Source organism: Carassius carassius, chromosome 21 (genome assembly GCF_963082965.1).
Source record: "Carassius carassius chromosome 21, fCarCar2.1, whole genome shotgun sequence".
Taxonomy (NCBI): domain Eukaryota; kingdom Metazoa; phylum Chordata; class Actinopteri; order Cypriniformes; family Cyprinidae; genus Carassius; species Carassius carassius.
Window position 1 is genome coordinate 19,336,196 of NC_081775.1, and position 26,091 is coordinate 19,362,286.

Here is a 26,091-nt window from a genome sequence, read left to right on the forward strand (position 1 = left end):
GGGAACTGGCTCCTCCCCACACCTCCCAGTGCCCACTCACACGCTGCCTGCATGCTGTCACTCCGCACTGTTTCCATGTAAACCCCAGAGCCAGGTGGAACTTGACCGGAGAGTACGGCAGGCATCTGAATAATGCTGGGATGATGATAAGGAATGTTCCTCATTCTCACAGCCTCAGGAGACAAGAGGAAACATGAGCCAGATGCTGGCTTAAGGCTCAAGAGGCTCAGCAGATCACATACTGTATGAGAGATGCACAGTATCAAAACATGGGGGGGAAAGCCACTACAGACTGCAGAGCAGCTTTGAGATGATTGTATGGATCATAACAATTAGAATCAACATGACATTTTTGATGACAATCAACAGTCAAGATTGGGCAAAATTCAGAAATCTAAAATAGAATCTCATTAAAATTATATTAATTGCAATAAAAAATAATTTAACAAAGTCACACAATAGATTTTGAACAAAACATAATTATATAGATTTGGGCTATTAATTATATATTTTTATTCCCAAATATTTTTTTCTTAACGGATTAACTGAAAATTTTCATTTTTTTATAATGCATATTATACGAACAGTTATATTTTATCATTTATATTTTAAGCGTATATGTGGATTATATGTATGTGTGTATGCTTGAAATTAAAGTTCATTAAACATAATGAAATATTTAAATAAAAATTATTAATATCATCTAATGTTACAGAAAATATGCCATATGGTGTGTTATATGAGCATCATAATTTATATGTATTACATACACACACATATATACATACAAACTTATGTATTGATTATTGATATCATACAATGTTACTGAAAACATGAATTTTCATGAATACATTATTGCACAGACAATATGCCAGTGGTGTGTGTGCAATATTGTATTCATGGAAAATGTTATTAAAATTGTATTATTAAAAATAAGAAACCAAATTTTAACATTTTAATTTAATTCTAATTTGCTTCCTAATTCTGCATCTTGACAGTTACTGCAATTCAAATTCAGCCAATTCATTTCATGAGCTGCTCATTTTTACATAATGAGAATGCCTGTGAAATGCTAGTGACAGCATATGCTGACCCTCTTCAGCAATGTACAGCGAGGGGTCTTTACATAACAAACGACTCTTTCTGTCTCTGTGCTGACTGGACATTTCAGCATGGTAAAAATCCAGCTCCAATGGGCCCTGGAAACTTTAGTATTAGCTTTCATTCAGAACCAAAGGCGAAAAATGTACTTTATATTATACCATGCATTAAAAAAAGTGTTTTATGCCGAGTTAAGTTACAGTACATAATGGTCTTAAGATGAAATCAGTAAATTAACTCTGAATTATGAAGAGATGGCTGTGAAGATTTTCTTTCTCCTACACTAATGTGTATATCAGGTACAGGGCATTAAAGCGATAGCTTACAACTCACTCTTGTGGAGACTGAGAGTGATGTGTTCATGTTTGTTCAAGGATACCCTACATTGGCAAGATTGAATAAAAAAAGAAAACAAAATACCAAAAAAACAACAAAATACCAACACAAATATTACTGTAAATCAACATATAAAGAACGTTATTTGATAAAAACAAAACAAAAACAAAACAACAACAACCAACCATCTATTAAGACAGAGCATTTTACTGATTTTTTACCAGCACTGTACCATGACCAATAGCGCCTGATCTCACAAGAGACTGTAGGCGAACTGTACACGCTACACCTTTATATGAGTGCAAGAATTAGTCATTAATGATTCAAAAAGTCCTTCCACTAGGAAACCCGCTCATGCTTTTTAAAATCTGTGTCAGTCTTGAATGCAAATCAGATCAGGTCTCTGCAAAAGCATGCATTTAGCTATTCCGTTTGAAACCGCAGGGTTGAGATTCTCCTGCACCAGTCTCTGTCACATATTTATTGAATTGAAGTGCATTAATATTAGCATGCAAAATGGTGACAACATGACAACATAAACACCGTTTATGCATAATCAGGATTAAAACAACTTGCATGCTGGATTGAGCAATTTATATAGCCTGAAGGGAAAAGTTAAAAATATGTTTATGTAATGCAATTTTCAACTCAAATTATTTTATGCTGTATAGCATATACTTTAGGCAGGAAATAACCATCTAAAACAATCCCAGTCCACTGTCACCCACCCTAGTAAGCCGTGCTGGAGTGTTAGAGGCAGGCCTGGACCACAGAAACCCTAATGAGATTGGCTCTGATGAAGAGAAGGACACCATGATTAGCTTGCTATATTCCTCTTGGAAGCATTTAGGGATTTGGGTGCTCACAACCTGCCACAAGCAGTAAGAAAAAATCTGCTTACCTAAAGTGACGTGGATTGAAATCTCGCTTTCACAGAGAAGTGTTTCTTTCCCATCATCCATCTGGGGAAGCAGCATGCGCTACGAGTGGGAAGGTCTGATATGTTTCTGATTTTAGATAAGTGTAAACAGATTTGTTTCAAATCATCTGAAAGCAGAGTTAATGATTCGCTGAGGAGCAATTGTTGATTTCTGGTTTACATGTAGGCCAATTCATTTTGTGGAGAGTTAGCGCTGGTTGATGGTCAGAACATGACTTCAGGTTAACTAAATTTTAGATGAATCTCTTTTGCTGAGATTCTGCTTTTATAAGTCATACAATTATCAAAACACACTTTAAAATAGAATAGTTAAGTTTTTTTTTTTTACATTCCTAAATATTAATAACAATGCTATGAAAACGAATTTATTAATTCTTTAAATGTTTAGCCAGGGGTAATAATTGTACATTTTGTGCATGACAACTAAATAATTATTCTATGTATTTTCCTTAATAATGCATTGGCTGATGCTTCATTGCTAAACTTAAATCTAAGCAATGCACACACACACACACACACACACAAAATAATAATAATACACATTGTTCATAAGCATGGCATAAATGAAAAAAACTTGTTTTTTCTATTTAGAGATTTGCTTTAATAAACACATGTTTGCAAGAGCAAATTTTATATATTAATCCTTGGGACATTCCATTAAAAGTATAGTTTATGTCGCTATTCAAAATTGACAAACAAAACCACCAAATGAAATTGGTTTATTTCACATCAAAGACATACACACAGAAATAAATATGAAACAACTGTCTAATATTGGATGCATATGAAAAGTTGAATCAGGTAGATTGAATCATTTAATACAAGCTTTAAGCCAGGATAAAAATAAATCAGTTTTCACAGCCCAATGAGAATAAATACTATTGATGAGTTATAGTGCACATTCATTCTCTTAAGCGCAGTGGGTGGAGGAGATAAAGTTCAGTTCAGTGGGCTTAAAGATGATGTTAGAGAAGAGAATGGTGATCGGATGGCAACTTCAGCGCTGACTTTACCACTCCGATCTCCCAGAAACAAGACACACTGACCTGTAAGCTCTCCTACTTTACCCCCAAGCTTGGGGTTACATAACAAATGAAGCTATGTGTGTGTGTGTCAAACGGAGAATGCTATACACGTGTCAAGACAAAAAAGTCCACCAAGAGCAAAACCCTTTATCCTCTGACCTCTAAGAACTAAATCAACATCAGAGTTTAACTGACTGAAATATTATTAAGAAAATTGTTGACTTTGTGGTGCCAATGAGCTAAAAATTCTGAAGAAGTAGCAGATTTTATACATGCATATTACTGTAAAAGCTCAAGCTCATTTTCCTAAAACTTCAGATATTGTGAAGCAGTTCTAGAACACACAAAACTTCACCATATCAGCCACAAATCCAAACAAGCCCCAACTGATCACACATTGTCATCTGATCAATGTCAAAAGCTAATTCACTAGAAGCATTGGTCCTAATTTTTACAACCTTCACTTCTGTCCTTGTTAGCTGATCTAATAGGATTGGCTGGTTCACACAGGAAGATCAGCAAAGCCCTCCCCAATCCTAAGCTAAGACTTTTGAGGTGGACAAGGAGGAATTAGAGGGGATAGAGCGACCAAAGGAGGAAGCAGGGCATTCTGCTTCAGTCTCTTTGCCTGTCTCTATCCACTCGTCCATCCCGAGGTAGGTCAGTCACAGAGGAATCAACACTTTTGCGACCTTCCTCCTGCCAGGTGATCCAAAGTACAGGGCTGCCTGTATCCATTTCTTTCTCCGCAAAGCACAGGGGAAGCCGGCAAAATTTCTTTCCTTGAGGAACTTGACAGGGAAGCGTCAGACGACGAGATGGGTAGCGGAGCAAGCGCAGAGGATAAGGAAATGGCCAAGAAGTCCAAAGAGCTGGAAAAACAGCTCCAGGAAGATGCTGATAAAGAAGCAAAAACTGTCAAACTTCTGCTGCTGGGTAAGAAATTGGTGTTCGTTAGATTCCTCAGTCCACTGGTGCTGAGTTAAGAGATTCTGCATCCAAAATGAGCTTCTCATGCTGTATGTACATTTGTGCCTGCAACAGGTGGTCACTACGTACTATAGTACGTTGGAAGAAGTTGCTGCAGATCTTAGCATTTTAAAAGAACTTCAGTTTTTTTCTGAACATATATGCATCCTTGATGACTGACATTAACTTGTACCGAACAGAATAAAGTGAATGGTCAACACTATGAGAAAGTGTTGTTTTCAGGGATTAAGAGTTATAGATGCACTGAGGTAGAGCGTTTAGACAAATCTTACTTAACAAGAGGTTATGTAATTATATTATAAATGACACAATTGTAATCAGTTATCATGTTTGACTTTATAATGCATTAGCATTAAAATAAAACAACAGAGATAAAACAATTTTTTTACAAGTGATTATGCCATTTTGCACCATATAACACCTATTTGATGGCATTTAAAACACTAGCAAGTGCTAATGCATTTCAGATGAATTTGCATGTGAATTAAGTGACGCACATCAGCTCTTTTTCTGTAAACCATTTTTAGCATGAATGATCTGTCTAATTGAAAGTTTATATTAAATTAGCTTGTAAACTGGTCAATTCCTTCTTGACTTCAGCAACACATCCACATTTTCACCGCAAATGAAGTCGCCTTAGAAGATCACAACCCGAGGAATACTGAATTGTGGCATATTAACAATAAGACCAGAATCCGATTACTGTGATGATTTAAGCCCCGATCCTCTTAAGCTCAGGTTCAGTTTATCTTCCAATGGAAATGGAAAGCGAAGGCGGCCAGTTTGAGTGCTCCCAACAGTTTATTACATCAAGACACCTTACATCAGTGAGCCATTTCAGCAAATCACTGCGAGACAGATGCACTGATTAAGTACCGACCAGCTTGACAAGTCACTTCCTGTCTGAACAGGAAGTTCATAACCTGCTGTTCTCAGATAATAATAACAACATTACTTAATTAGAAGTTAAACTTATTATAGATACATACTCTTCCATCTCTATGTAGTAAATTATCGAAATTAGTTTTCTCAATAAATAAGCAAATCACTTTTTTTGACTCTTTTTGCACAATAAAAGCAAAAAGTGTGTGGTAATAGCACTTATATGCATTCACACCTGATAATTATAAAGTAGACAGCATAATTTAATATAGTTGCTAAACTAAGCATTCGAATGGACCAGCTGGGATGATGCATGTTCTCTTTTACGGCTTGCGTTAACTTAGGAAGTAAAGGGCACGTAAGAGTGACAGTTGCCATGGGAGATGGTTGAGCCCCACCCCCTTGCCCTGTACTGACTGAAGCTCCAAGACTAATCAAAGTGTCAGTGATCTTCTGAGAGGCTTTCCCTAACACAAATCCAATTGGGTCACTTTATAAGCAGGTTAAAGAGCCTTTCTCTGACCTGGCCATCAATGACAATCTATAAGTTTATTCCTAACAGATCATCTATCGCTTAACATTGTCCTCATTATGAAAGTGAAAGTGACGTGACATTCAGCCAAGTATGGTGACCCATACTCAGAATTTGTGCTCTGCATTTAACCCATCCGAAATGCACACACACACAGAGCAGTGAACACACACACACTGTTAGCATACACCCGGGGCAGTGGGCAGCCATTTATGCTGCGGCGCCCGGGGAGCAGTTGGGGGTTCGATGCCTTGCTCAAGGGCACCTAAGTCGTGGTATTGAAGGTGGAGAGAGAACTGTACATGCACTCCCCCCACCCCCAATTCCTGCCGGCCCGGGACTCAAACTCACAACCTTTCGATTGGGAGTCCGACTCTCTAAACATTAGGCCACGACTTTGATTATGAAAATCAAAATTCACAGAGCAGAAAATAATCAATTCAAATAACAAAATTCAGGCATTATGGAACAGATAAGATCTACAGTAAACATCATGTACACTGTAAAAATGATTAGAAAATCATTGGAGTATGTTTTACAGGAAAATAATATTTCATTCTTTCTGCTTCAAAACTTCACATTTAATTCAGTGTGTTACTTGCTGTGTCTTTGTAATTATGTGTGAATTTTACTAGCAATTTAAAAGCTAACCATTATAGAGGGAATTTAGCCTTGGAGATTGTCTGAATTTCAGTTTAAGAGCATTTGAGGGCTCCTTGTTTTTTCTTTTGTTGCTCATATATTTTTGTACATCATATTTTTCTTTCTGTCTTGTAGGTGCTGGTGAGTCAGGGAAAAGCACCATTGTAAAACAGATGAAGTGAGTTTAAACACATGCAACATCCAAAATGTTTCCTCAGAATAGTCTGTTTGTATCTTTACGGGCTGTGGAAGCACAGAATTCCGGATATATATTTTATCCAACCTGAAGTGAAATTAAAATCTCATCCATGCATTCTAGTTGAAAATTTCTTTAACAATTGGTGTGCATTTGGGAAATGTCAGTGCATACAACGTTGTACCCCTTGAACACTCTTAAAAGTGAAGGTGCTTCATGGTGCCATAGAAGAACCTTTTTGTTTAACAAAAAAAAGAAGAAGGTGAAAGAAAGTTCTTCAGATTATGAAAAGTTAAGAAAGAGATGGTTCTTTAAAGAACCTTTGACTGAATGGTCCTTTGTGGAACCAAAAATGGTTCTTCTATGGCATCGCTGTGAAGAACCTGTTAAGCGCCTTTATTTTTAAGAGTGTAATGCTAATGCGTGATCAGCAGATGGTAGTGAATGTGAAGCCTGCTCTGTATTTACTGTATGTACAGTACTTCAAAACATTAATCAAAACACTCTGTTGCTGCCCCCCAAGAATTCTCCATCAAGGTGGTTATACAAAAGAAGAACAAATGGAGTTTCGATCTATTATTTTTGGCAACATCCTGCAATCTGCTCTGGCCATCATCAGAGGCATGGAGATGTTGGACATCAACTATGGGTCACCAGCAGCACAGGTCTGCAAAACACAGCACAGGTCTCCGAAACACAAAAAAGACCAATGATTAGAGCGTAGACATTCACATGCCAACAAAATGCACACGCTGAAACACAACAACATGCACAATTTTGACATGAAATGAAAATTCACCCTTTTTCTTTTTTTTCAACATTTTTACAAATTAAACATTATGCATGGATGAACTGTTCACAATCTACACTCTCTAGAAAAAAAGGTACAAAAGTTTGCACGCTTTCAAAAGGTGTACCTTCCTTACCTTTACAGGGTGTACTGTATATTAGTGGCTCATTGAAATCGACAGACTTTTTTTCTGCTGATACCAGACTTCTCCAAACATTTAGATCGCTTAAACCCTGCCCCTGCAAACTCTACATCTTAAAATCAATTCAACAACTGATGCATAGAACCAAGTCTTTGGTTCTACTTTTTTTTTCTTTTTCGATATTCCATTACACTTGGATTTATGTCACAGTTAGGAAGAAAATATATGTTGCTACTTCCTTTTTTTTTAGCATGACTAATTAAATAATAGAAAGAAATAATAATTCACTGCATGATGGCTAACAGTGCCCCATTTCTTTGTCTCATGCAGGAGGACGGTCAGAAGCTCCAGAACCTGTCTGATTCCATTGAGGAGGGCACCATGCCTCCAGAGCTGGCAGACGTCATCAAGAGGCTATGGAAGGATTCGGGTGTGCAGGCCTCGTTTGATAGAGCTGCTGAGTACCAGCTGAACGACTCTGCTGGATAGTGAGTACAACACTCAACAGGGACAGCAAAGCCTACAGTTCATTGGCACCTGAGGATCTGGTTACATTGTGCATAATTCCCTTTGTATTATGGGAATACAGTACACCAGGGCTTAGAACTTCTGGAGGGCCGCAATCCTGCAGAGTTTAGTTCAAACCCTGCTTCAACAAACATGCCTTTAGTGTTCAAATAATCCTGAAGGGCTTGATTTTCTGGATCAGGTATGTTTAATTAAGCTTGAAGCCTAAATTGACACCCCTATAGTACAGAGTTGCTATGCTTTGGAGATTTTCAGGACTTTAGCAAATGGACAGTTAAGGTGTGTCTGTAAATGTATGGCTTATCTCCAACAGCTACTTGAGCGAAATGGACAGAATCTGCAAACCTGACTACCTCCCCACTGAGCAGGATGTGCTAAGATCTCGAGTCAAGACTACTGGTATCATTGAGGAACAGTTCTCCTGCAAAGAGCTCCACTTCAGGTGTGTCTTACATGGCTAATGTGATTGAATCAACTGTTGTGCATACTCTATGTTAAAACTGAGATCCACAAAAATTGCTAGTGTAAAGAAACTCAAGAAGACCTCAAATGTGTCACTGTCCATGTGAGAGATTCAGGTTCTTGTGTAACTAGAACAAAATGAACCAGGATTTTGAATGAAACCATTTCATGGTTTTTCACTGGGCTGCAGGATGTTTGATGTGGGTGGCCAGAGGTCAGAGAGGAAGAAATGGATTCATTGTTTCGAAGGAGTGACTTGCATCATCTTCTGTGGAGCCCTGAGTGCTTATGACATGGTGTTGGTAGAAGATGATGAAGTGGTAAGTGCTCATCTTTAGGCAACACTCTTTGAAATAAAGGTTCTTTATTGTCGTCTATGGTTCCATAAAGAACCTTTAACATCTATGGAGTCTTCGATTGAACAAAAGATTCTTTATAGAAGAATAAGGTTCTTTTGATTTTTTTTTTAACATGTTCTTCACACTAAGAAAAAATTGTTCTTTTAAAAATTGCTAATTGAAATATTCTTTGTGGAACCAAAAATTGTTCTTCAATGGCATCGCAGAGTGAAGAGCAGTCCTTACACATCTTTTAATCAGCAAAGAACACAAGATCATTCACATTACAAATATCACAGAGACCAATCAATGGACTTGATGCTGCTGTTTTAAGCTTTACCAGTGCATCTCAACTTATACCGTTGTCTTGTTTTCCATGTTTCCCCCAGAACCGCATGCATGAGAGTCTCCATCTCTTCAACAGTATCTGCAACCACAGATTCTTCGCCACAACTTCCATTGTGCTTTTCCTCAATAAGAAAGATCTTTTCCTGGAGAAGATCAAGAAAGTCCACCTGAGTATCTGTTTTCCTGACTATGATGGTGAGTGAGGTCTCTATAAAAATAAACACCTTTAAACTGTAATTTACCCAAGAAATGAATTATCTCACCCAAAATCCATTCCGAATCTGTATGCCTTTCTTCTGTAGAACAACTCCTAAAAAAATTTTAAGAAAGCATCCTGGGCATTCTTTTGAATATACTGACGTCAAATGAGGATCGTGGTTATGAAGCTACAGAATGACAGCAAAGAACCACAAAAGTATCACAAAAAAGGTCCATATGACTTCTACCACTTTCAAAACCATATTATAGTTTTGTGTGTGGTACAGATTTAAATTTGAGTTGGTAATTTTGATTTGCCCTTGCTGTAGCTCTCCTTGGCACATTCATGAGACAATGTTTGACTCACAAATGAATCCTTCTTTTGAATCTGATCTTTTTAATAAACTCATTTAACTATTCGACTGTTCACAATGGGTACCAGTGCATAATGAATCATGATTTAAATTCAGTCTGCTTCTGATGTGGCTCCTTATGGCTGGTATGGATCTTTTATTGTGCTTTTGCATTGTGTAACTTCACAGTCATTCACATCATTATATTGAAATAGTCATCAGAATATTCTTCAGAAATTCCTCTCAACAGAAGATAAATAAAGTAAATAGTAAATAAATGAAATGATTAGTAAATAAGAAGTAAATAAATGAAATGATTTTTCATCTTTGGAAGTATGCATGACCATCATACCTCATAGCAAACACTTGGTGGTAATGGAACTGTAACTACAAATGAACAACAGTCTTAACAATATGCCTAGCAAATATGACGCTGAATATCCTAATTTTACAGGTCCAAACACATATGAAGATGCCAGCAACTACATCAAGACTCAATTTCAAGATCTGAACATGAAGAAGGGAGTAAAGGAGATCTATGCACACATGACCTGTGCCACGGACACAAAGAACGTCGAGATCGTGTTTAACGCTGTGACAGATATTATCATAAAAGAAAACCTTAAGGACTGCGGTCTCTTCTAAACACAATCTACTTTTTCAAAGGTATGTTCCCTAAAATTACAAAGCAGATTCTTACTCCATCTACACTGGATGCAAACGAAATGTTATATAAGTAAATAACTCCCATCGCCTTCAGTAGTAGTAGTTTTTTTTATTACTGTATCTATACTTCTATCAGCATGGTCCATGGTAGTAAACATATTTAGATGGAATAACACTTCCACACTTCCAATGCAGATGGATTTCAGAATGTTCTATAAAATAATTTCAACAAGATTTTTTTTAATAATTGACTTTAAAACATTTATTTTCAGATCTTTCTACCCTATCCCCACCAGCATGATTGGATGTACTCTGGCGAAGTTGCTACAGTAACAAAAGAATATCCACAGTGGCACAAAGGTGAACTCTACAGGAGAACTCTACTAGCAGTCAAGTGTGGTCAGTGGAACCCCGGCCAAAAAAACAACCTCAAAAACTTAACCAAACCTCAGAGACTAGATCCAGATTAGACTAATGGACTCTGCCCTGTCAAACCACTAGTAGAGACGAGAGAAGGATTACCAAAGAAAGGGGACTTTTGATGCTATGAGTTATTGATGCTTGTGGAGAAGCTTCCTCTCAATGTGTTTAACGTTAAACCTTATAGAGGTTTGACTGTTAGATGTTTTTTTCCCCGTTCATTTGCAGAAAAAGAAAAGTAAATATAATGCAATTAAATGATGCTGTATCAAAGAAACTGAAGTGCCCCTATCAGATCCCATGGTAGCAACTAGAAACATTCTTATATGTACAGCATCTGGTTTCCTTTTGAGAGATTCAAACTTGCATATTAGCAAGATGTGATTGTTTGAACTCTGCCAGCTCACACAATATATGAAAGACATTTCTTTTTCAGCCCCACATACAGTAGGGCAGTATGTTTTGTAAATAAGAGTAGGAAAAAAAAAAGTTTGAAAAAAGATTCTATATAAAATATATATGGAGACATATATCTATATATTTATGATACAGTATTACAGTAACAAGTGAAAATTCTAGAATGGCCCGTTGCTTTGTTTAAAACCAGAGGTATGAATTTGTGGAGATGTTCTGGAATGTTAATGTAGGCACATGAAATAAAGACTTGCATCAATTTCACTGGTTGCTGGTGTTGAATTACTATCATGTGCTGCAAATGGCTGGCTATTAGTGCTACTGTAATTGTACACCTTCACAAAACACTGACCTTAAATTGTTTTAATTGGGATTTTAAAACACCGACCCTTGGTATCAGAGCTAATTTTGAATGAACCACAGTGCAAAACACTCTTTTTGCTAAGAGTATTATATAATCAAAAAGAGGTGTCTTCATGACAGCAGAAATGAGTAGTAAAGAAGGTTGCGAAGGTTACTTTGGAAATGTAATAAGTTACAGATTACAAGTTACCCTATTTAAAATGTAATAGTAGTGTAACTTTTTTAATTACTTTAATAAAGTAATGTAACTAATTACTTTTGAGTACATTTTGATTACTTTTATAAATTTCTAATGAATGTTAATTTGCAACTGTTAATCATCTTCAACCATTTTACACCATGCAGGTTTAACCTTAACAGTAGTGCTCAATACTGTCAGACTTTCACCATCCTTCATCACCTGAATTAAGATGATCAAATTTGAACACATCCACCACACAATCAGACTTTAGTACTGCCTTTTACTTAGAGATTGATCTGAAGTTCAAAGCAGATTTAAAATCAAAAGAAATAGTTTATAGATACTGTTTTTGAAACCAAATCTTTGCATAACTACAGGCATCTAACTGCATTTAACAATGGTTTGGGGAAAAATAGTTAATAAAAAAATAAAAGCATATACATCAACTCAAATACGGTTATCTAATAAGCATGTGTCCTATTTTGTGTACTAAACTCCTGAAACATTGGTGTCTTTTTGAAACACTGCTGTCTCTTTGTATATGATATGATGATAGTTTCTCAAAATAAGTAAAAAATGCTCATGAAGTGACTGTTCTAGAGATTAATTTCCATGAGGGGCGGACTGGGAAAAAAATAGGCTGGGAAATATCACACTCATACACCCACAACCCATTCTGAAACATGGACAACCCTATTTTTTTTTGGACCTGACATGAAAAAGATTTAACTCCTTAGGTTGGGGACATGCAACGTAATTAAGAGTTTTCTCCTGAACTGCACCTTCACTTCCATTATCCATCCATCTCTCTCATGACTTTAATACTGAAGGCAAATGAATTACCACTTGTATTTATTTTTACTACAAATTCCATAGTTAAACCACGGTTAGTGCCATATACCATAGGCTACATTAATTTTCCTCAGGGTTGTGTTTTTGTATCCACTAGCTCCCCCTAAACCTATGATAAAATATGATGATTTGTCTGCTAACTTACCATTGTAACATTACAATAGATAATAATGACGTCGTTTATACAGTATTTTGAGTGAGTGTGAGCAATGTGCTGCTGCTGCTTGACTAAGTAAACAAAGACAAAACTACATTAGCATATTTACAGATGAAACTGACCTGCACCTGAAACCCTGAACAGAAGTGTCGCTTCTCTGCTCCAGCTGTGCGCTTACACAGTTCACTCCGGTCTCTCTCTCTCTCTCTCGCATTGATTACTCGGAGTCTGATCCAAACCGTTCGGCGGAGGCGCGGAGAGCGCGCGAGGCGCGAGCCCAACCATTGCCAGTCACGACTAACCGATTCATGATTTATTAGAAATTTAATTATCGAATGGCGGATTCGGAAATAATCGCTTTAGTATATTCGGCCTGCAATTATACAATAACAATATTAAAGTAGAAGGCCAAATCGTCTGCCAGGCCACCGGGAATAGTCCCGGTTCTCCCGATGTCCAGTCAGCGCCTGATTTCCACAGACACGCAGAACGTGCAGGATTCATATTCAGTCTTATGACTGGATTCTACGAATGTGTTTTCCGCGTCTCGGAGATTATGGGCCATATGTCTTAGTGCAATTTGGGAAAGAAATAAGCTGTATGTGGATGTGTGTAAATTCAAATGTAATCCTCTTTGTAATCGTTACAATTTTCATAAGTAACTGTAATTTAATTACTCATTTTTTCTTAGTAACTAACTGATTACTGTTACATTTATTTTGTAATTAAATTACGTAACGCCGTTACATGTAACTAGTTACTCCCCAACACTGCATATTTAGAGCCACAGGCACCTTCAGAGAAACAACTAATAAAAGATAAAAGTAGGAAATAAAAGATCCAAAAATGCAATTGCAATTACACATTTGAAGAATTAGATCAGATACAAAGTCAAAATGATTATTAGTCAAAATGATTATTAGATACAAAATGATTATTAGTCAAAATTTGCCTTCCTTGTTGGACTAAAATTAAAAGATTATTTTCAACTCAAGTGTTGTAGATCTTTTCTGATCATGATTATGCATATACTATGTGTTTCCTTAAACAAAGGTAATTTGATAATATATGTATTTTCTAAAAACTGTAGCAATTGTTTACATTATACTTTGGAGAGTTACATATGATTAGACAAGTCCATAAACAAAACAGGTTTTAAATAATACTCAATAAAATGTTTGTTTGTTTTTTGTTTTTATTAAACAAACCAGGTTATTAGCATATTAGTGATTCAGTGCTATCATTAAAGTTAGTTGTTCATTTGCACTTTCATGTTTCAAATAGCTGAAATAGTTAAATAAAATAATGCACAGTAATATAGAAAATAAATCACAGCTTGTTGCATAAATCCAGACCGAGTTCATGAATGTACCAGAAATGGAATACCATACTTTTTACATAATATTGGATAATATATTTCTTGCACATGCAGGTAACTCTGGCTGTTTGGTATGTTCTGGAAGCAACATCTGACTTGATGTCAACACTTTTCATATTAAATACAGGTATTAAAAACCAGATCACATTGTGTCAGTTTGCTTAAAAATACTGAAATCCACAGGATTAAACAAAAGCACATCAAACAAGTCTTGTCAATCTGTGCTCCATCAACAATGCAAATCTGGCCATCATGTTCCGTTTTCATGGCATTTGTTCCCATGTGGTCTTGACCCAACAGAGAGTCATTGTTTCTGAACCATTCAGAGATGTGTCTGTGAGAAAAACATTTGTTCACACCTTTACTGGGATACTTTTTAGAGATACCATCATAGTGAGTTACCGTATATAAAGTGTTATATAAAGTGATCCATGTTTGATTAGTGAAAAAATAAACAGTGTACAGTTGCTGTGTGACTGGGCTGTGAATTACAAAAGGTATGACAACATTATAACACAATGTACACCAATAGTTCTTAAGTATGAAGTATGCAAACTTAAACATTTATAAATTAGCTAAGTAATTGCTATGAAAACCTGGCAAAATATTAACTTTCCCATAAGAACTGATCCATTGTTATTAAAAGCACTCAGATCATAATCTTGCTGCTTGCTGTGTTAAAAAAAAAAAAGAAAAAAAAAGATATTTGATTCAACTGAGGTTAGTTTGTTGACACATATTACTGTCTATTGTGGATTATGATCTATGCATAGGGGTTTGATGTAATACCTACAGAGGATACAGAAAATGAACAGAATGAAGCTGTATTGGCAATAAAATAATGACTACAAGGAAGTGGCAAAGAAATAATGTCCATAACAGATTGTCATTAAGAATGATATGGGAGCAAAAATGTCCATGGGCATAGGTACTGCATTTAGTTTGAAGAGTGCATGCAGTGGGGAGGAAGTCTCTCGCTTATTCGCCAACAGAGGAAACTGACAAAACCAGGAACACCCAGTCACTGAACCTCGGAAATCTTCCACGAATAACTGTAAATAAAAAAAAAACATGTCTTAATAAAAATGATAAAATATATGAAACACATTTCAAATGACCACATTTCATGCTTTTACAATTAGCAGGGATCTTTGGGTTTCAATATGTATGGTTTTATATTCTACATTTATTTTTATTCTACATAGAAAAAAAATCAGTACATTGTGAAAACGCTCCACTGTGTTCCTCATATTCTCTTCTGGAGGCCCTTTTCTCTTTCGATGCACTTACCTTCTGCTTCAATAGAGGCCACACTCTATGAGGTTATTCTTGATAATGACATCAGTGACCGCATCAAACACAAACTGTACGTTCTTTGTGTCCGTGGCACAAGTGAAGTGTGTGTAGATCTCCTTTGTGTCCTTTCTTCGGTTCAGATCCTCAAACTGGCACTGGATGTATGCTGCGGCCTCCTCATATGTGTTTGTTCCTGAATGTCACAGACAACAGAGATGAGTGTAAGATTTGTGTGATTTCCATAACAGTTCAAAAGCTTGGTGTAAAAGATATTTATTTATTTTACTTCTATTCAGCATGGAGGCACTGAATTGTGAAAAAGTGACAGTAAAGACTTTTAAATATTTACATAAGAGTTCTACTTTAAATAAATGCTGTTCTTTTTTAACTTTCTATTACTAAACTAAGTGTTTTCAGCATTGAAATGTCTTTTGACCAGCATATTAAAATGATTTCTGAAGGATCATGTTGCACTTAAGACTGGAGTAATGACCGCTGAAAATTCAGTTTTACTATCACAGAAATAAATTAATTACATACTGAAATACATTTCAAATAGAAAGAGTACTTACTCCAGCAACTTTTTAAGTTGGGAGATGGAGAATAAACAAGACACTGCACGAGACATAACACGATTATTCGGGGCACAGAATAAAAATACTCTGTTATTTTTGGAGGAGTATATTAAAGCATCTCAGTGATTCAAGGTTTAAAAACAACACTTATTCATCATTTTGAAAAATGAAGTGAGGCAAAAGTTTCTGCTAATGGTCCAGCCCATTGGCAAAATAAACTGTGCCACTTTTCATACATGAATGATTTCAATGAAATACACTGAGGACAAACCAACAGCTGTAAATGTAAAATATAAAGACTGAGAGAGCCATTAAAACATCTTTCTCCCAGCCATGAAGGATAATGACTAGCAGACAAAAAACAGAGGTTTTTCCACAGTGCTTAGACGATGAATAGCTCCGCTTCTCTGATAGGCTGTTCAAACTCAACCTCACATAGTCCCTACTTCATTTTATAACTTTTTATAAACAAGCAATAACTCATGCACTCTGCCTTTTGCCCTAAAGGCTGTACCAATATAATGATGCTCGCTCAAGTAAAAATACGACTTACTGATTATCTGCAGATCCATCTAATTTTAGACATAATTCAAATAGGTCATGTTTTCCAGGACTGAAACCCAAAACAGATCAAGCTATCAGGAATAATACAAGTATTGTTGAATATAGCCTACTGTCCTGAAACAAACTTCTTCCTGACCATGCATCATCATTCACAAGTTTAAGTGCTAAATATTAATGTATGTATGTATGAATTTATGTTATTTAAACCACTAAATATCCTTTCACTCAAAAGGACAATATTCTCACCAGAGTATTCTGGGTAGCATATCGTAAGTGGACTCCTTTTGATCTTCTCCTCGAACAGATCCTTCTTGTTGAGGAAGAGAATGATGGATGTGTCTGTGAACCATTTGTTATTGCAGATGCTGTCAAAAAGCTTCATGCTTTCATGCATACGGTTCTGTGGACACATCGAGATCACCACATGAGTCATGACTAATGTTCACATTTGCTCGGACGTTGCTTGGTTTGACAAGTGAGAGCTGAGATTTTCAAAAAGTACATATGAATGAAAAGTTATAAACACAGTGCCGCAATAGAATCAAGGGTTATGTAACATTGTGCATATTGACTCCACGGAAAACCAATATGCAACCTCAAATCATCCTTGTATGGAAAAACAGTCAGTGTATTTTAAGAAATTAGGTCTCATGAGGAAACTATGCGCCCTTTCCAGGAGCTATGAGGAAATCACTTTAACACAACCAGGACAAATGGAACATCCCCTGTGGAACTGAAATACTGAGATCTGGAAGTAGCTTTTCGCAGTGATTATAATACTTGACTATATTTTCATTAGCCCATCATATCAAATGAATTGGCCCTATAATCTATACTATAATGGACTAGTGTGCCATTCTGATTTAGTTCTATAGGGCTCACTTCAGGATGATGATGGAAACTCACCATCTCTTCATCCTCAGCCAGCACCAGGTCATAGTCGCTGAGTGCCACACAGAAGATAATAGCAGTGACGCCTTCAAAACAATGGATCCATTTCTTCCGTTCTGAACGCTGGCCACCAACATCAAACATCCTGTGCAGACACAAGCAGTTTACAGTGATCAGGAAGGAAGAAAAAAGAGAGAGAGAAAGGTACTTACTTGAAGTAGAGCTCTTTGAAGGTGAAGTGTGTTTCTACAATGCCAGTGGTCTTGACTCGAGTCCTCAGCACATCTTGTTGAGTGGGCATGTAGGTGGGCTGGGATATCCTATCCAGATCGTTCAGATAGCTGGACATGAGACAAAGCGTACTGAGCATTTGGATTGAAACCATTTTAAAAACAACACTGAAAATGTCAAGATGATTTAAAGAGCATTTAGAAGAACATAAAAAAAACCCCAAATCAAATCACCAAATCAAAACCTGTTTATTTTCTCTTCATTTTCTTTGGGAGTTTATATGACTACCACATTATCACGCAGTGTCGATTACATAAACAGTCTCAGTAGTTGGAAGGAACACATTTAAAAAGGTTGCACCTGTTCTGAGATCTGCGTGCATATTTAATATATTTCTATATGTTTTTTGGAGCAACAACCCTTTTTTATTAATTTAACAGAAGACATAATATAAAAACATACACTGCCATTCAAAAGTGTGGGGTCGGTACAATTTTAAAAATGTTTTTGAAAGAAGTTTCTTATGCTCACACATGAAGTGTATCTTTTCTGCTAATACTGTATGAATAACAAATGATTATGGTGGTGGATCTTTCATATTCAGGAAACCAAAAAAAATCCTGTGACTCTCTTGAGTGTTTCAAAACTCATTTGAAGATGGCTCTCTACTCTTTTGCATATAACTGTCCTTAGATGCACTGAAATGGATAGTGATGTGTTGTGTGTTTTATTGTGTGTAAAAAAAAAAGTATTTTGGGTGTGCAAAGCACCTTTGTCAACCTGTGTCATTTTTAAATGCACTATAGAAATAAACACTGATTGACTGATTGGTGGGAGGGGGGTGCAAAAATGAGAATCACTGCAATACAAGCCTGATGTTCCCAAAAGCACTGCTGTTGCATACATACTGTTTCCATCACAACAACCCACCCTTCTGATTTCACTAAAACACTGGAGCACAAGGCTTTTCTCTCAATAGAAGATTCAGCTCTATAGTTCCACTGCATGAGTTCACTGAGAGGAAAGAACTTCGGTCTTGATTATTATCACTGGAAACATTCTTAGTGGCTACCAAAGCTGAAAACAGAGTGAAAGAATGACTGGAAAACATGGAAAAATCTGAGGGAAAAAAGTGGTACAATTCAGAAAGCCACAAATTTCCCCATAGTCAATGAGCTGGAATCTACCAGGTAAAAAATGCTGAACAAGTTTGCACAAGCAAGATGGATCTCGATCAGCTGTACACTGTGCCTCGACCTGAATCATTTCCATTTAGGAAACCAAAAACTAATTTCTTGTTAATCAATCACTTCGAACAAAAGCATGATTCTCTGGAGACAAATTATGATACAATAAACCAAATGTACTGAGGGTAAAAATAACATCTGCTAAAGTTAAACCAAAAACTTAAGTGCACTTACTAGGCTGCTGAATCATTGAGCTGATACTCTCGTGATCTGACGAAACACGTCTGCACTCCTTCGTCCTTCCACAGCCGACGGATAACCCCAGAGAGCTCGGGGGTCATCACTCCTTCCTCTGCAGTGCCGGCGAGCACAAAGAGCTGCCGAGCATCGTCCTGATGTTAAACAGAACACCATTAGAAGATCGATTAAAATATACCTCAGAAGTTCATGACTGAAGCTACACTAGCTATGCTCGATGTTTATGTGTTAGCAGTTAGAAATAAAAACGTTACATTTATAGTCAATTTATTTATATGATTTTGTTGTACTCAATTTAGGTATAATTTATTTTTTGAACTGAAAAAAAATTATATTTTTTGTTTCCATCAAAAATGTTTCCTCCATGGCATTTCTTATAAACTGTTTTATTTAAAACATATGTGGGTAAATACTGCTATTTATTTTTATGCATATAGCTGATAATATAATTCTTTCATGTTAATTTGGTGAAAAACATTGTGGGAAACCATCACTGGAATCTTAGTGTATTTAGAAATAGTGACCAATTATGGTGGTACATAGCGTCGTGATTTTATAAATGATCCAAAATACTTTTGTCTTGGGAAGGCTGAAAAATAAACATTTTTCCAAGTACTAAACTCTGGTTGGATTTTATAGGCAACACTGTACTCAAATTCCAGCACTACACAGTTTAGACGAGAAAAGTGTTTTTATTTATTTATCTTACCGCTCTTGCTGGATCCCCAAAGTCGATCTTTAAGCGGCCCATGGCCCTGATAATGGCAATGATGGACTGAATAGTGTTGCTATAAACCACGACTTTATACTGTTTGCACTCCTCATCTGAGTAGCCATCTTCATGAATGATCCTTAAGTAAAACAAATAAGATAATGCATCGACTGTACTGCACATCAAACAAAACAATTAAATCAATAAGATCCAATTATAACTGCAAGTAATATTCCCTCTAAGCTGTGTGCACAGGCGGCCTTCATGATGAAATCTAATGGTGGTGATGCACAAACTAAAAAATTGATTTTGTACGATGATTTTATATTTGATGACAATCAAATTACATTTAATTTTTATATATGTTCTCTAATAATTAATTATGAAGAATTTTTTTGTACATTTTTTTTTAATTTATAATTTTATTATAATAATCAAAATGACCCATCTGCAGTTTCATTGATTTACATTGGAATACAGGATAAAAAAATAAAAAAAAACATTAAAAAAAATAAATAAATAAAAAACATTTAAAAAATCTGTTTTTGCAAATGAACTCTTCATATATATATGTACACATACATACAAATATTTCTGTGTGTGTGTGTGTATATACACTCACCGGCCACTTTATTAGGTACACCTGTTTGATTGCTTGGTAACACAAATTGCTAATCAGCCAATCACATGGCAGCAACTCAATGCATTTAGGCATCTAGATGTGGATTTTAAGTATCTTTGAACGTGGAGTGGTTGTTAATGCCAGACGGGCTAGTCTGAGTATTTCTAAAACTGCTGATCTACTGGGATTTTCATCACAGCCATTTCTAAATTATAATTATTATATTATACATATTTTTTTTATTATAATCATATAATAATTATATTTTTATGCTGTCAAAATTAATGTTAACTCTCTCTCTGTCTCTCTACACACTCACACACACACACACATATATATATATATATATATATATATAATTATGAACCAAAATTTGACTGTATATATTTATAATGCATACATATGCATATATATATATATATATATATATATTCAATGTAACTCTATAACCATTATACTGTATATCATGGTGGCCGAGTGAGAACACTAGAGGGAACATTGAGTACCAGTATCAATCTTGCATATCAGCATAAATATAATTAAAAGATTAAAAAAAAAAAAACACTCACTTCATTTGCTTAACTATTGTGCTCTTCCCTGATTCCCCGGCACCTACAAGAGCACAAACAACACAGAATGTTGCTGATGAGGTTGATATGGCAAATTGATGAATGCAGTTTATTCGCCTGACCCCAAACATCACAAGCTCAGGAGAAGGTCTGCATGAGATGAATAGAAGCTTTCAACCTCTGCCTCCCACATCACAAGCCCAGCATGAGCTGCAGAACGAGCTCTCTATTTCGGGTTGTGCTTGCCATACGGTGAGATTCAGTGCCCTGAAGATGAAAGGTCTGTGTGATGTTAGTTCCCCCAGCTGAAGTGTTTGTGAGGACAGCGGGAGCTACGATAGGTGAACTTTTTTTAACCAAGTCAAATGACTCATTTAAATGGCTTATTAACTAACACACCAGAAAGAGATGTTTGTACAAACATCAGCAAACAGGCCAGTGGACACATGGCGTGTACGTAATCCAATGCTTTACTTCTCAGCTAACAAGTAAAATGAATATTAGTGTAGTTTACATAACACTTTACATTAATATGCTATTTAGCAGGTAATGCATTACATTTTTAACACGTCTTGGATATGGAGTAACAGAGTCCGTAACCTACAAATCACTTTTATATACCTACATTTTTGTATTGAAATGAATAAGACTTGAATAAAAAACCTCCTTTGGCTTTCTGGTCAAAAAAAAATTCAGTCCAATAACAGTTGGTCAACTGTTCAATCTTCAGGATCATTTGTGCCGGCGGTTACATGCAGCAAATCTACTGAGGGACGCATTAAGAGTTAGATCAATAATGTCTGCTTCTGAGGTGTGGCTTGCTGCCATATTAGCCCAAATTATAGCATGGTGAAGGAATAACTGTGGGTCTTGGGGGGTAGAGGATCAAGTGGAATATTTCTTCTGAGAGTCTTGAACCGCAGGCATTCTGCAGCTGAGAGCGAGACGGCCAAAACGTCCTACCACGTCTGATGAGGAATTGGCACAAGTAAAAGTTCAATGAGTTATCAATGGCTGAACCAAACAAAGTTTTCATGAAAATCAGTTCTGGGATTGCCAAACAGATTGAGAACACACAAACCTATTGACATTTCCACCACTGTACAGGTAAGCAAGCCAGATGTGGGTTTGTCATTTTTTAAAAGAGTAGTTTACCCCCCAAAAAGTTGAACCAGTTCAGTTTGTGCATGAAACATTACATGGGAAGTTCACCAAAAAATGAAGATTCTATCAATATTTCCTCATCCTCAAGTTGATTTAAACCTGTATGAGTTTCTTTCTTATGTTAAACACAAAATAATATATTTAGAAGAATACAAGGCAACCAAAAAGTTGCTGGTTCCCGTTGACTTCCATGGTACTTAAAAAGAAAGTCAATGGGGATCTGTTTGGTTACCCACATTCTTCAAAATATCTTCTTTTAGGTTATTCAGAAAAAAAAGAAATTTGCAGAGGTTTGAAACAACTTCAGCGTGAGTAAATGATGATAAAATGTTCATTTTTGAATGAACTGGATAAAATGATTCACTGAAGACACACATTTGGCATTTGACACAGTTAGTTATTTCATTAACATACTGTAAGTAAAATCGGCAATAAAAATCAACAATAGACATGGATTTTGCATCTTCAGATCAAATATGTATATAAAGTGTATTATGTATTATTGCAGAACTGTTAAAAACTGGAAAATGTGTTACAAAGTAAAATAAACAAGCAATTGGAATGAATGAATGAATGAATGAATGAATGATTTTTAGGTTCACATTTTTAAGTTCTTACTGATTTGGGATCAGCCAAAGTAAATGTATTCATTCATTTCACACAAACTGGATCCCAGATCAAAGGTTCCACACTTTTTCCTGATTACCACAGCTCTGTATTTACAGTCACTTCAGCGAGAGCCGCACACGGTCTGGATGCCAACCGAGAATCAGGTCTTGCACTGGTTCTGTGCGGCACAGCCACAAAATCTCCACATACACATCTGTGAACGTTTGAATAGGTATGTTGTAAATGTCTTACTCCTGCTGTAATTATACAGTTAGCTGCAGTGGCATGTGCAGTGTGGTTAAAATGGCCGCTATTATCAATCCCAGCTGAGCAGAGCCGTTCTTTATGATTTATATCTTTTTTATTTAGCTATTTATTTTCAATAGTGCAGGTTTACACTGAGCAGTAAGCTGACCCTTGAGGACAAACCCCCTACCGAGCAATATCCTCATGTGGGATAATCATGGCGTTATCAAAAATGGAAACTAATTTCACATTGAGAAATCATCCCTCAGCTGACAAGCAAAACTTTTTTTTTTTTTTCAGAAACGTCAAAATAAAAAATGATGTTCATTTATTGTATTTTTTGGGGGGTGGAGTACCCCTTTAAACAGCCCACTTGAATTGCAGTTCAGCCAGAAGTAAATAGTAGAGTCATCTCATCAAAGCCTAATGCATCTGAATCTGCTGATGTCAGGAGAATCACAGAGAACACAAAGAAAAAGCCACAAGTGAGTTTCCACAGTGTGATTAAGCTCAGAGCTCATTGTGCAATGCTAATTACAACTCATCCATAGTCAACTCTGCTAGACAGTTGCAGTCCTCTTGCCTACAGGGACGTAGCCATGCTGTCTAATCTCGCCAGCAGTATTAAAACAACAAGATCGTATAAAAATAATCAGTAATTCAGGATGACCTGCTAGTTCACTGTGATCACTCAGGCCACAGAAGTTGGTCTTCGTCCAGCTGTAACCTCAGAAGTCGCCGTCCTCGGACAGTTCTTTCAGAGCAGCTTTTATTTATGAACGGCATTCTGTTTAATGAAGCGTGTAATATTCGGCTCATTGAAATGCTCACCCCACTTCCAGCATACCGTGGGTTTCCACATCCAGAGTAAAAAGCCAAACCCCCCTCCACCCCCCAACATGCCCCAATGCACGATTTAAATTCCAAGAAGGGAAGGGTTTCATAACTTCATTAAAAAAAAGACTAAAAGTAGGTTTTTTACGCACACAAATGTTGATCCACTGACAGGAATGCTGTCTTGGATGTGCACGTCTAATCTGTCTGAAACATTACATAAGAATTTGACAACATCACCAACAGACAAAGTTGCTGATCATAACTTAGATTGTGTAATCTACTGCAATAGTTTTAACCTGTTTTGACAGAGAATCTGGACGTAGAGAAATATCAGTCCTAAGGAATACAATCCCACACAGAAATCACAAATGTCATTCCATATTTGACCACTCCTTAACAAACCACAGTATGATTTACTCAGAGGAACCACCTCGCTGTCACAAGGCACTTTCTACTTTATGAGAATATATATTTATGTTCATTAATTCAGCACTGTTTTCCAAAGCAAACAGAGGCAATTAATACAACTAAATGGATCAAAACATTTATCTGGGGTGCCTCGGTCTCTAAAAATTGGTATGCTACCGACAAAGGATCCACAAACCAAACAGACAGACAATAATACACCAGTATTTTATCTAAATCAGCTATTATCTCCTGCATTTTATCAAGCTTTGATAGCTGGAATACTGCCATAATCACACCATTGCTTTCCACTGTTTTGCTGTGAATGTGTGAGTGTGTGGGTTTGCTTCTCATGTCACACAGAGCAACCAAATGCTGCAGGTTAAATATGGTAATAAAATGTGATGCTCACTGGATGTTTTGCGACACTGTGGGAGGATTACCAAGGGAAACATGTTTTGACAGCACATTGAGCCAAGACTAGTGCAAACAGAACACATTCTGAATCCACTTTATAATTTAGTCGACAGCTCAGAATAATGGTCAACAGGCTGTCGATCTTTGTTCTACACTAAGATATTTCAGCCTATTACAGATGAATGCTTAAGTTTAATTACCGCCTTCATTTTTTACATGATAATCTGCAATGACAAGTTCACTTTTTGGACTGAACAATCGACAAGCGCGAAAACGATCGTGAAAGAGAAAAAAAACGACAGAAAAACAAAATAGAATGCATTTGCGTTTTTAAACATTGGTATTAAGAAAGTCTAATGTATCATACCGAGCAGCAGTAGTTTGACTTCTCTAGATGCTTTCTCTCCGTCCTCTCGCAGGTTCCGATCAATCATCTTACTCCTCTCCATCGCTGCTTTATCTTCAGCACTTAACGTGCAACCCATTTTGCTAAATTTAATTCAACGATTAATAAGAACCTTTGAAACTGTACGTTGTAGTAATTTTCCTTCAGCTTGAAGAATAAAGGAGCCAAGGAGAGAAAGGCGTTGGCAGGTTCGCACGAGATGATGCCAGCCTATGAAAACAGATACTTTAAAACATATTAAAAAGGCGGTTCTGGTCACACCAAGCCTAAACGGCACCGCGATCCACCGAAACTACATTGACTGGGACAGAGCAAAGGATCCAAAACAAGGAACCCAGATGAACAATGTTTCCGTGACTAAAAAGTTTCCACTGCTGAGGCTTTGTAGTCTTCTGAAAACGCCAGTTTAAATTTTTTTTAACGCATAAACGGTATCCAAGACTGTCCAAAATATGTGGATCACAATTAGAGCTCTTAACGAATCGTTGTTTTTGAACAAATCTTTTAAATGAACGAATCGTTCTCGTTCAGTTCCATGCACTGACTCGCATGTTTCGTTCGCTGAAGGCTCTCCCGTTTGAAGCGCGTGACTGACGTCGGAACCATCAGAACTCGACCGCGGTTTGTGAGGAAGCAACGTTATTGGTTGGACCTACTGTATGAACACGCCCACTTCACCGGACGAGTCAGTTTTGAGTCTGAACGACAGTCGAGCGGCTGTAATCGAGACTGATTTGGTTTGTGAATAAGTCAAACTTGAGCTGACACATCTCGTTCTTGAACGGAGATTTTTTTTTCAGTGTGTAAACTGATTAACTTATATACAAATTAAATAGCCTACCGTAGTAGCGTTATTAAAACGGTTTTT

General features: G+C 36.6%; 2 protein-coding genes across 2 annotated transcripts; one reads left to right on the top strand and one right to left on the bottom strand.

Annotated features, from left to right (window-relative positions):
• The first annotated feature begins 3,909 nt into the window (after positions 1–3,909).
• Positions 3,910–11,567, top strand: gnat2 (guanine nucleotide binding protein (G protein), alpha transducing activity polypeptide 2). Its single transcript, XM_059503646.1, has 10 exons — positions 3,910–4,058; positions 4,157–4,338; positions 6,584–6,626; positions 7,168–7,309; positions 7,907–8,064; positions 8,418–8,546; positions 8,757–8,886; positions 9,294–9,447; positions 10,258–10,469; positions 10,742–11,567. The coding sequence occupies exons 2-9, from the start codon at positions 4,221–4,223 to the stop codon at positions 10,446–10,448; spliced, it is 1,065 nt and encodes a 354-aa protein (XP_059359629.1). The 5' UTR covers positions 3,910–4,058; positions 4,157–4,220; the 3' UTR covers positions 10,449–10,469; positions 10,742–11,567.
• A 3,701-nt stretch (positions 11,568–15,268) lies between these two features.
• gnai3 (guanine nucleotide binding protein (G protein), alpha inhibiting activity polypeptide 3) lies at positions 15,269–25,877 on the bottom strand. Its single transcript, XM_059503647.1, has 9 exons — positions 25,185–25,877; positions 21,140–21,182; positions 19,946–20,087; positions 19,213–19,370; positions 17,773–17,901; positions 17,576–17,705; positions 16,916–17,069; positions 15,525–15,723; positions 15,269–15,286 (listed from the first exon to the last, which is right to left on the bottom strand). Exons 1-8 carry the CDS (start codon positions 25,300–25,302, stop codon positions 15,533–15,535), a joined length of 1,065 nt encoding a protein of 354 aa, XP_059359630.1. The 5' UTR covers positions 25,303–25,877; the 3' UTR covers positions 15,269–15,286; positions 15,525–15,532.
• Between the last annotated feature and the right edge of the window lie 214 nt (positions 25,878–26,091).

Bases quoted from the DNA above. Each gene is read 5' to 3' on its own strand.
- gnat2 (XM_059503646.1), top strand. From the start codon at position 4,221: ATGGGTAGCGGAGCAAGCGCAGAGGATAAGGAAATGGCCAAGAAGTCC. The intron at 6,627-7,167 runs GTGAGTTTAAAC...CTGCCCCCCAAG, and splicing joins ACCATTGTAAAACAGATGAA to AATTCTCCATCAAGGTGGTT. The intron at 8,065-8,417 runs GTGAGTACAACA...TATCTCCAACAG, and splicing joins CTGAACGACTCTGCTGGATA to CTACTTGAGCGAAATGGACA.
- gnai3 (XM_059503647.1), bottom strand. From the start codon at position 25,302: ATGGGTTGCACGTTAAGTGCTGAAGATAAAGCAGCGATGGAGAGGAGT. The intron at 21,183-25,184 runs GTATGATACATT...GTGCTCTTGTAG, and splicing joins AGTCAAACTACTGCTGCTCG to GTGCCGGGGAATCAGGGAAG. The intron at 20,088-21,139 runs GTGAGTGTTTTT...GTTTTACTTAAG, and splicing joins ACAATAGTTAAGCAAATGAA to GATCATTCATGAAGATGGCT.